The sequence below is a fragment of the Rattus norvegicus genome, chromosome 5, assembly GCF_036323735.1.
Source record: "Rattus norvegicus strain BN/NHsdMcwi chromosome 5, GRCr8, whole genome shotgun sequence".
Classification (NCBI taxonomy): Eukaryota; Metazoa; Chordata; class Mammalia; order Rodentia; family Muridae; genus Rattus; species Rattus norvegicus.
Window position 1 is genome coordinate 140,339,357 of NC_086023.1, and position 12,016 is coordinate 140,351,372.

The 12,016-nt window shown below is 44.9% G+C and overlaps 1 protein-coding gene across 1 annotated transcript; it reads right to left on the bottom strand.

Moving 5' to 3' along the window:
• Positions 1-519: 519 nt before the first annotated feature.
• Positions 520-9,027, bottom strand: LOC120103098 (palmitoyl-protein thioesterase 1-like). The gene is made up of 3 exons (XM_039111491.2): positions 8,895-9,027; positions 1,396-1,493; positions 520-719 (listed from the first exon to the last, which is right to left on the bottom strand). Exons 1-3 carry the CDS (start codon positions 9,025-9,027, stop codon positions 600-602), a joined length of 351 nt encoding a protein of 116 aa, XP_038967419.1. The 3' UTR covers positions 520-599.
• Positions 9,028-12,016: the final 2,989 nt, after the last annotated feature.

Consider the following 12,016-nt stretch of genomic DNA (forward strand, 5'->3'; position numbering starts at 1 on the left):
CCAGCAAGCACAGTAAGTAAATAAATAGTTTAAAATATTAAAGTAAAGTAGAAGGCTGGACAGATGGCTCAGTGGTAAAGAGGATTGTATGCTCTCGCGGAGGACTCAAGTCCAGTGACTCGCAACCATAGTGGATGGATAGCTAGCAGTCAACTGAGACTCCATCTGGAGGTGATCTGATGCCCTCCTCTGGCCTCTGTGAGCACTGCATTGACATGTGCCCATGCCAACTCCCCATCCCCAAAACACATACACACACAATAAATAAACAACAACAAAAAAAAAAATCTTCGAAAAATTTAAAGTACAAAGCAATTGAAGAAGACACTGAACATTGACCTCTGACCTCCACACTCATGCTAACACGTGTGCACAGAGTGGGGGTGGGGGGGAGAGAGAGAGAGAGAGAGAGAGAGAGAACACACAGACACACACACAAGCACAAAAAAAAAATTAAGCTCCACGAAGCTTTTTACAGGAACATCTTAAGGGTAACTTCTTTGCATTGGTATGGGGGATCTCTAAATAATTACAGTCAATGTATGTGAATAGAAGAAACAGTGATTTCTCGAAAGTCTTATCATGTAAAAGAAGGATACTTACAGGAACTTGAGACTCTTGGAGAATGCAACAGCAATGTAGCCCTCCTGCAGTCTAGGATCCTGAGCAAGAATCTGACACACTTCGGAACTGGCATCCAGGACCTTGTTCTCCACATCCTAAATAAAGGAGCAGTGAGAAAGGAAAGGATGGGACTGTTAATAACTGGATCTTCTCTCAGAGGACACTAACTTAAGTTGTTTGGGGGGGGGGTTGGAATGGGAATGTCCCCCCTAGGCTGAGGTATTTAACATGTTAACATGTGGTTCTCAGTTGGCGGTGCCTTCTGGGGATGTTATGGGGAGGTTCAGCCTTGCTGAAAGAAATAGATCACTGCGGTGGAGTTTAGGGATTCACAGTCTTGTCTCACTTCCTGTTTGCTCTCCTGTTTTGTGCTTACAATCGAAACTCTTCTCTCTCACTCTCTCACATTCTGCCACACCTTTCTGCCAGGGTGAACTCTTATCCCTTTGGAGCCATAAACCCCTAGAAACTCGATAGAGGTTGCTTTTCATTGTGGTGTTTTTATCACAGCAACAGAAAAGTCACTCATACAGGCTGATACCCTCATCTGTCCATTAGAGTTCATGAGCATGATGGCACATGCCTGCCATCCCAACACTCGGGAGGCTGGGGCAGAGAGATAAAGAACCAGGCCAACCTGAGCTATAGAGAAAAACCTTGCATTACAAAACAAAATAAAACAAATCCAGTGGGGATCTGTTTTGCAAGGTGGAGCTTTCAAATAGCACTGTCTGCCAAAGCCCTCAGCAAACCCCACAGCTGACATCTTACCTTCATCATAGTCTTCCCAATCTCCATCGGCAGGACATAAATTCCAGGAACTGCCTTTTCAACAATCTTTTTAAAGACATTCATGCTTATGGTGTTTTCTAGCCAACAAAATCAATAATAGATACACATGAATCAAAACATCACTTTTCAAAGATTTATTTAACTTACTATTTTTTGGTGTATAGGTATTTTTCCTACTTGTATATCTGTGCACCCCTGTGTGCAGTAACCACAGAGGCTAGAAGAAGATTTCAGGTCCTCAGGAACTAGAGTCACCGTTGTAAGTTGCCATGTGAGTGCTGACACCTGAAGCCAGGACCTCTTGTCTCCTAACCATTGAGCTGTATCTATCCAGCCAAGAAAACAGCAATTTCTAAAATCTGACATTGCAATATAATATAAAAGAAAGAGATGTTAATTTAGTATTGACATACTGAAGAAATATTAAAAGTCCTTGATTCTTGTAATTAAACCACTGTTTCTATAAGAGCATGAACTTTGTATGCCCAATAAAAGATCTGGAGTTCATAACACACATCCATCGGCCTGCAGTCACCTGAGCAGAGTGTCTGAGGCCACATTCCTTGTGGGACAGCATGCACAATGCAAAGTACAAGTGCGTGCTGCTCAGAATGAAGGCTGCAGTGGAGTGGGAGATATGCACACTACCAGGACAATTTCGTCCACTTCACCCTTGAATTTGAATTAATGTTTGTCCACTGTGTGTTCAGAATACTATTGCCACGTTTTTCTCAAGCTCCACAATCAGTTCCATGATCCACCATGCAATGTGGCTGGAACCCTAGTGGATGAGGCTACCCTCCAGACTAAATGACAGCATTGTGAAACATAAATCTGAGATCAATGTCCAAAAGATATAAAAATACTTACAATATAGCAAGAAAACAGTATAATTAAGAAATGATGTATAAGTGTGTGTGTGTGTGTGTGTGTGTGTGTGTGTGTGTGTGTGTGTGGTAGTGGTGGTAGGTAGGTAGGTAGGTAGAATGAAGAGATGCTTAAGTAGTTAATAGTATGTATTGCTTCTTCAGAGAACTTACTCCCCAACACTAAGGTCAGGTGACACACAACCACCTGTAACTCAGACTCTTGAGGTTCAACTATGTCTTCTAGCCTCTATGGGTACATGCACACAAATACATACACATAAATTAATTCTTTAATTTTTTTAATTTTTATTTTATGTGTGGGAATGTTTTGCCTTCAGTTATTTATGTGCACTCCCTGAATGCCTGGTGCCTGACGAGTTAAGGAGGGGACACTGAATCCTCTGGAGCTTAAGGTACAAGTCATTATGAGCTCCCATGTGAGTGCTAAGATCCCAGCCTGGGCTCTGTGCAAGAGCATCTAATACACTTAAATACTCAGCCATCTCTCTAGATCCAGGAGAAGAAAGCAACCACAAGGGGAGAGTGAGGGATGACCAGGGGAGGGAGAGGGGATGGGTGTGGGGGGAAAGGGGAATATGCTCTGGTATTGGGTGGGGGGGGGAAGTACTGAAGCCATGAGTGCCAGCAGAAAGAATGGAAACAGGCAACCTTGGGAGGAAGGAGGTTGGAAAGACCCTCTAGAATATACCAGAGACCTGGGAAGTAAGAGACTCTCAGGACTCAAAGGGGGGACACCCTAGATGAAAAGCCCTACAGTGAGGAGAGGGAACTTATTGAATCTACCTCCAGCAGAAAGACAGGGCATCAAGTGAGGGATGGGGTTTCTATCCCACAGCCAAAACTCTGGCCCATAATTCTTCCTGTCTGAAGGAAATGCAGGGATGGAAATGGAGAAGAGCCTGAAGAAAGATCCTGAGAAGGTCCAGTGACAGGTCCAAAATGGGTTCCAGATCAAGGGGAAACCCCAAGACCTGACACCATTACTGAGGCTATAGGGCACTCACAAAAAGGGACCTACAATGACTGCCCTCCAAAAGACCCAACAAGCAGCTGAAAGAGTAGGATGCAAATATGTGCACCCAACCAATGAACAGAAGCGGCTGACCCCTCTGGTTGAATTAGGGAAAAACTGGAGGAAGCTAAAGAGGAGGGCAACCCCTATAGGAGGATGAGCAGTCTCAATTATCCTGGAACCTCTGAGATCTCTTAGACAGTGGATCACCAACCAGGCAGCACGCACCAGCTGAGATGAGGCCTCCAACACATACACAGCAGAGGACTCCCAGGTCTGGATTCAGTCAGAGAAGATGCACCTAACCCTCAAGAGACTGAAGGCCCCAGAAAGTTTAGAGGTCTGGTGGGATGGGTGGGGTGGGGACATCTTTGTGGAGAAGGCAAGTGGGGTTGGGGGAGGAGGTATGGGTTGTGGAACCCTCAGGGAGGACCGAGAGGGGAATAAAATTTAGAGTGTAAAAATAAATAAAGAAAGAAAGAAAGAAACAACCAAACAAATAAATAGAGAAATAGAAAAAATTAATGCAATCTTGCATAGTGATGGATGCCTGTATTCCAACCTTCTGAAAACAGAGGCAGGGAAGTCTCTGTGAAGTCAAGGCCAACTTGGTTCTCCATATCTAGTTCCAGGCCAAGCAGGGCTAGATTGTGAGACCCTGCCTATAAATAAATAAGTAAATAAATAAATAAATAAATAAATAAATAAGGCTAAAGAAATGGTTCATCAGTTAAAAGCAATGATTGTTCTTTCCAGCACGGACATGGTGGGTCACAGTTATCTGTAACTTCAGTTCCAGGGCATCTATCACCCTCCTCTGGTATCTGTGGGCCTTGCATGCACGTGGTGCACAGACATAAATGCAGACAAAACACTCATACACACAAAACAATAAAATTAGTAAACCTCAATATAACATCGAAATTAATAAAGAAACTTATTTTTAAAATGGGAAATGAAAAAAGAGATACGTCTGCGAGAAAGTAAACAAAGTCCAGCAGCACCATTGGTCTTTACTGAAGTGCAAGGTAAAACACGAAGTTCTGACTCATACACAGACAGGCTTTGAGGACATGGAGAAATAGGAACACTTGTGCCCTGTTGGTGGACAAGTAGCAATGCCACCCCTGTGGGAAAGTATGGCAGTGCATGAAAAAAAAATAAGCATGAATTTATCAGATGACTTCATAATTCCACTCCTAACTTTATACTCAAGAAAAATGAAAACATTTGCCCACATGAAACCCGACACGAATGCTTGCAGTGGTATTCTTGGTAATTGCAGAAGGTTAAAAAAACAACCAAAGTCTGTTACTGGATAAATAACCTGTTGTGCTTTCATACAATGGAATACAAGTCCACGTAAACAGGAACAAGTACTGGGAGATGCTAAAACCTGGAAGGCTCTCAAAGCATGTTCTTTAAAAATAAACCTATACAACAGTTATAAATTATGTAACCTCTTTTATCTGCTGTGTCCAGAATAAGACCCCACAAGCATAAAAGATACCCTGGGGGTTATCAGAAATGAGAGGAGAGGGAAGGAAACAACTTGAATCATAAGACAGTCTTCCTGACAAGTCCTGAAACCAGAGAGAAGTTCTCGATGCCTCAGCTTGTGAACAGGCTCAATGCCCCATTCTGTACACTGAAAACAGTGAACCTGGTAAACATGAATTTCTCCTCAACAATAACAGACAAAAGAACACTTCTTGCTCGGCTCTGTCTTTCGGGCTCTAACAAGCTTCGGAAGGTCACATGGGGCAGGAGAGTAGCCCACTGATAGAGTACTTGCCTAGCACGTACCAAGCCCTGGGTAGGACCTCAGCACTGTATAACCTACACAGGAGGTACACACATATGGTCCCACACTTGGAAGTCAAAGGGAAGAGGATTACAAGTTCAGTTCAGGCTATTCTCCACTACTTAGCAAATTAAAACAAAAGAAAACAAGAAAAAGGGAGCAGGTAGGGTGACACAAATCTGTAACATCATCACTGGGCACTGAAGCAGGAGGATTATCAGGACCAGGATGAGGTACATGAAGTGCCTGAGGCACACATAAGCAAAGGCTAGAAATGAAAAACAAAATCCCTTGCTTTTCGGATCCAGCCAGAATGACCGTGACACTTAACAAACAACTAGAGCTTAAAGAGCCTCCCACCCAAATGTCCAGCCTCATGGAGCTCAAATGTTTTTAATGAGTCACTGCTTAACATATAGTGAGCTGCCCACTCTGTCTGCTCAAAAAGCACACAAAATGCAAAACGAAGCAAGGCCAGATAACTTCCCTTAACTGTGTTACATGCGCCTCACTCCTACTGGGATGTGGATCTCTCTAAGAACCAGCCTCCTGTGCTTCTGTCCACAGTGTGAATTCTTCTGCCCCTGCACAAGGAGCTGGCCATTCCAAGCACAGCACGACCTCATGAGTTCTGGAGAGGGCAGCGTCTATCGCACATCCTCTTTGAGCCTGGCTCTAGTAACTGGGGTCTGAAGCAACCTTGCCAGAGCTGTCCACTTCGCTGACTCTCTGTGGTTTTCTTTAACCCACTCAAAAAATATCAGGCTCGGGCTGGGGATTTAGCTCAGTGGTAGAGCGCTTACCTAGGAAGCGCAAGGCCCTGGGTTCGGTCCCCAGCTCCGAAAAAAAGAACCAAAAAAAAAAAAAAAATATCAGGCTCGAACTGTTCTGTTACAATGGACACTAGTCTTCACGTGGCTAATTCCAATGATCAGTCCGTAGACTGCTCATAACTGACCTATGGACATGTGGTTTCCTTTTATGGTGATGGTGTGATTTTTGTTGTTTTGTTGCTGTTGCTGTTACTTATTGAGGTGGGGTATCATTCAAGTCTGTGCAGGAACTCGCAAGAGTCTCTCTCACTAGTGACTAGATAATCCACCCTGGCCTTGAACTTGCACGAATCTACCTTCCTCCACGTCCCCAGTCCTGTGACAGTAGGTGTGAACCATCGCACTTGGCTTGTTTCCTCCTTCAGGGAACATTTTCTTCAGTAGCTTCCAGGACACTGAGCTCTCCTGACCTCCCTCCACCCCTCAGGAAGTTCCCTCACTGTCTCTGTCCTGAGCTGTTTCTTGGTTGGTCACTCCTCGTCCAGAAGCTGAGGTGTCCTTATTCCTGGCACATTCACTCCTGGGATGATTTCACCCCATGACAGGGCTTTAAGTCAGCCAGAGGCCAGTGGATCTGAACTGAATTCCCCACCTGTGCAAACACCTCTGTAGATTGTCCAGTTGTGTGAAAAGGGAATCAGATTGATTCATAAACTGGGTGTGCCATCACATGCCTACATCCCAGCACTCCAGAGGTGGGACAAAGGGATCCTGTGGTCACATCAGACTGGACTATACATCAGTGAGCCTGGTTTTAGGACAAAGTGCCCCTCCCCCAGAAAATAAAATGATCTGGTCATAGTGGTACACTTTGTTTAACCCCACAACTTGGAAAACAGAAGAGGATCAGACGTCCAAGGTTACCTTTAGAACCCTGGACTAGTGGCTCCTGTAATGCTAGCACTTAGAAGGAGGAGACAAGAGGATCACTGGGGATTTGAGGCTAGCCTGGACTACATAGTGAGCTCCAAGATAGCCTAGGCTACACAGTGATACCCTGTCTTAAAATGAAATAACAAATTCAAATAAAATAGACAGAAAAAGGAAAAAAAGACATTCTTGGCTGTATATCAAGGACAACCTGTGCTACGTAACACACTATCTACAGAAATCAAGTTAACCAAGCATAGTAGCATGCGATTCTAGACCCAACTCTTGGGAGGTAGGAGTGCAAGGGAATCCTTGGCTACAAAGAAAATTCTAGGTTACCACAGGCTATGTGGGATTAAGAAGGTAAGAGGCAAGGCTGGCATGGTGCTACAGTGGGTAAAGACTTGTGCTGCCAACCATAATCGGCCTGAGTTCAATCCCTGGGACCCACATGTGAGAAGGAAAGAATTGACTCCCCAGAGAGGTCCTCCGATCTCTACATGTGCTGATCTGTGTGTGTGTGTGCGCGCACGCATACACACAGACACACACACACACACACACACACACACACACACACACGTGTGCACAGTACATTTACAATCTATTCTCAACACAACAGCTACCACAGAAATGAGGACACTGTGAGAAGACAGACAGGTTCTCATGCCTATAATTCATAAGTCCTGATTCTACATCACCTCTCTCCTCTCTTGCTGCAGTTCCTGGAAGGTGCCTGACTCTGATCCATCTTCACCTGTCACAGGAAGAAAGAAAAAGCAACGGACCAGCTACAGAGATAAAGCCAGGGAGTCTCCAGGACAAACAGGCCACTGAGCTGAATCTTACACTGGGAATCTTTCTTCAAGAAATGAATCTTCACAGCTAACAAATCTGCGCCCATCAAGAAACATGAGAAAATGCCTGTTGTTCCTGTCGACAAGCATCAGAACTCCCTGTGATCTCAGCTGACTGTCCCACTATCCCTTCCTTTCTAATGACAACTTCTCCCAGAGCTCACAGTCACAGCTTTTGTTTAGGTGACCACTGGAAGGGTCTGCATGGCCACCTAGTGTCACAAATGAACAATCCTTATATTTTATTTTAACCATATAAGAGAGTGTCTCCTCATGTAACTATGGCCGACCTGGAATTCAACGTGTAGATCAGGCAGGTCTCAATTTTACAGAGACCATCCTGTCTCTGACTTCTTTGTGATAGGGAATTACTTTCCTAAACTAGCCTCTATAAGCTGGATACCACAATGGGCTTAGAACCGTTCTTTATAAATGTAAAGTAGGCACATGCTGCTACCCATCACCTCACAAGTCCCTAGTTCAATTCCAAGTCCTTACACTCGTCTTTAAGGCCCCAGCACATGTGTCCGCCCTCCTTCCCTTGCTCCCTCTGCTCCTGCTACACTGATCTGCACACTGATACAAGCTCAGGGCCTTTACATCTGCTGCTCCTTTGACCACACATCCATATGGCATCTTCCCTCATTCACATCAGCTCTGCTTAGTTCACTATGGGTGAATCCTGTCCTAGCCTTGCTTTGTAAAAGCACAAGCTCACACCTCAGGCTCTATCTTCTTCCTGGCGTTATGGCTGTTTTCACTGCACCTGTGGCCATTTGACGTTTCCCGTTTCTTTATAATATGTTTACCCCATTGGAAAGTATGTTCCAGAAAAGGTGGGGGGGATTCAGTCTGCTTCAGGCTCAGGTGTAGCAGATGCTGTGAGGTAACTCTATGAAGGCCATGCAGGTGCCTGGTAGATCTCTATTCAGACGGAATGAAAGCCTGGGTGTGCTGCCCAGCTCTGCAGAGACAGGCCGGCCTGACTGTGAGATGCTGCAACTGCTAGGATTTTAACAAAGATTTGCATGAGCCCGAAGCTGTGCATAATTCTCCCTGAGTTTCACCAGAGACACCTAATTGCATTTCCAGCAGTGCAGAGAAGCCCCCAAATCCCAAATCGTGACCCTTCCAGCTTTGGCTTCACAGATGTGAATCCACAACAGAAAGGAAGAAGGCCACCTGCCCTGTGACCATCTACTTCTCACTCACCTATCTCACTCCAGATCACCAAAGGTAGTGGGCCTGATTCTGAATCAGGGTCCTGAAGCCCCAGCTCCTGGGCATCACAGCACCAGGACAGAAGGCAGACAAAGAGGAGCCACAGGGATTGAGGTAACACCATCTTAGCTCAGTGACACCAACAAGTGCTTGTGTCCCTGGCTGGCAATCAGGGTGCCTTGCAGCGACCCAGGTGACCACACCCCTGCAGGGCGGGTTCCATGAGCATTCCCTGCAGCAAAGCCAATGTGACAGGTATTTATTTTGTGCTTACAATGGACAGGAAGGTGCTCTTCTGTCCTTTAGGGACTCTTATACAATGCTTCCACTTTATATATAATGACATCAATGTGACTTTTTAGGATCCTCAAGGAACTGAAGTGTGCCTCTTTCTCCAGGCTGTGTCTTAGCAGATAAGAACTATCTGAATGATATTTGCTCTTAGTTATTTTGTACCCCTCCAAACAGAAGAACTAAAATTTTGCCCAGGACACATGCCCCTTTCATCCAAAGCAATCCTGAGTAAAAGGGACGCTACACTGCATCATTTGAAATCTTCCTTAGAAACAGCTCCTGGCACTCTACTCCAATCATATATCGCCCGTTCCTCTACATGCCTGGTGTGGCCCTGGATGGGACAGAGTGACAGGACCCCAGTGTGAGCCTCCATGAGTGTCAATGGCTGCTCTGGGCAAAAGGCTTGTCTGTGTAATTGTGTACAGGTTTTCTGGACCCACTAACAGTGGAAGACTCTTTCCTTCTGAGAAATAACTTCCCTGTTAATGTTAATGACTCCATGATAATTACAAACAGCACAAGTTGAGGGGTTGAGGCTGTGGCTATGTCTCAGTAAAATGGTGAGGGCGCAACCTTCAGGACAGTCCTTAAGACTATGAAAAAGAACTCTAAAAGCCTAAGTTTAAAAATATATAATTTCTCAACTATGCAAAAATTAAGAATGCAATATAAATTTTATGAGAGTTTTACAAATCTAAAGGAACAAAAGCAGCTGCACTGTGAGCCAACTCATTAGAAAATTGCTAGGATTCCAGGACTAAGCCACTACCCAAAGACTATACATGGACTGACCCTGGGCTCCAACCTCATAGGTAGCAAAGAATAGCCTAGTAAGAGCACCAGTGGAAGGGGAAGCCCTTGGTCCTGCCAAGACTGAACCCCCAGTGAACGTAATTGTTGGGGGGAGGGTGGTATTGGGGGGGGAGGACTGGGAGGGGAACACCCATATAGAAGGGTTAGGGGGATGTTGTCCTGGAAACCGGGAAGGGGAATAACAATCGAAACGTAAATAAGAAATACTCAAGTTAATAAAGATGGGGGGGAAAAAGAAAGAAAATTGCTAGGAAGGAGATAAAGAGACTTAGGGAGTGGTGACCTCAGGAGACACCATCCAGCTAAAGATTTTTGTTTATGTTTCCAATGGCAGGTAGATTCCTGAGTTCAGAGCCAGCCTAAGACAGAGTAAGGTTAGGCCCAGGCAAGGTGGAAATGGTAATTTCAAGACAGGGTCCCACCCAACTACTTTATTGTTAGTGCTTACAAAAGTCAACAGAACTCTGAATTCTTTTGTAACATTAAGAAAAAAATATATGCTTGCTGTCTCCTAAAAATCAAAGGGCTGAGGTTATGGGATGCTGATTCATAAGATAATCAAAAGAAAAACCTGGAGTAAATGACTGGATTGATATATAAAGTAAAAGAATGGACCTGGGTTCGGCAGGAGATGAGCTATCCAAAAAATTTTTAAGATAAAAAGAGAGAGTCGCTAATCCCGGCCCACAGCTCCCTGCTCCCAAACCCCATGGGAGAGAGAATTCATCGCCCAGACAGGTGGGCACTCCTGAGACTGCAGGGCAGGAGAGACCTCCAGTACTGCCCACCCTTGCCCACATCCCTGGCCCAAGAGGAAACTGTATAGGGCCTCTGGGAAAAGGAAGATAGGGTCACTCAAGCTGCAGAAACATGGTCCAGACTTCGACCAGACCTGGAGGGACCCAGTCAAACAGCCTCCTGCACCCAAATCCCATGGGAGGGAGAGCTAGACCTTCAGAGGGGCAGACACGCCTGAGAAATCAGAGAAGTCTACTCTCTGCCCACATATCTCACTCTAGAGGAAAACACCTAGCGCCATCTGGGACCCCTGTGCAAAGGGGTCCCAAGAGAAGGCTGTGCAGCCCTTCTGGTTGCTGCCTTCACAGAGAGCTGAAACCCAACTCCAAGGAGTGACTTCAGGCCCGAGACCAGAGGTAAGGCCAACTTTTCTGCTCCAAGTGACCTGCCTGGTGGACTCAGGACACACACCCACAGGAACAGCTGAAGACCAGTAGACAGGAAAGACTACACGCCTAGAAGCAGAGCACTCTAGGCTGAAAGAAAACAGGAAAACAGGTCTATAGCACTCCTGACACACAGGCCTATAGAACGGTCTAGCCACTGTCAGAAATAGAAGAACAAGGTAACTTCAGAGACAACCTGATGACAAGAAGCAAGTGCAGGAAACCAAGCAACAGAAACCAAGACTACATGGCATCATCGGAGGCCAATTCTCCCACCAAAGCAAACACTGAATATCCAAACACACCAGAAAAGCAAGATCTAGATTTAAAAATCACATTTGATCATTATGCTGGAGGACATCAAGAAAGACATAAAGAATTCCCTTGGAGAAATGCAGGAAAACACAAATAAACAAGCAGAAGCCTATAGAGAGCAAACAAACAAACAAAAAAAATCCCTGAAAGAATTACAGGAAAACACAATCAAACAGGTGAAGGAATAAAAAATGGATATATAAGCAATAAAGAAAGCACAAAGGGGGACAACCCTGGATATAGAAAACCAAAGGAAGAGACAAGGAGCCATAGATCAAAGCATCACCAACAGAATACAAGACATAGAAGAGAGATACTCAGGAACAGAAGATTCCATAGAAATCATCGACACAATGGTCAAAGATAATGAAAAATCAAAAAAGTTGCTGGCCCAAAACTTACAAGAAATCCAGGACACAATGAGAAGATCAAACCTAAGGATAATAGGTATAGAAGAGAGTGAAGACTCCCAGCTCAAAGGACCAGTAAATATCTTCAACAAAA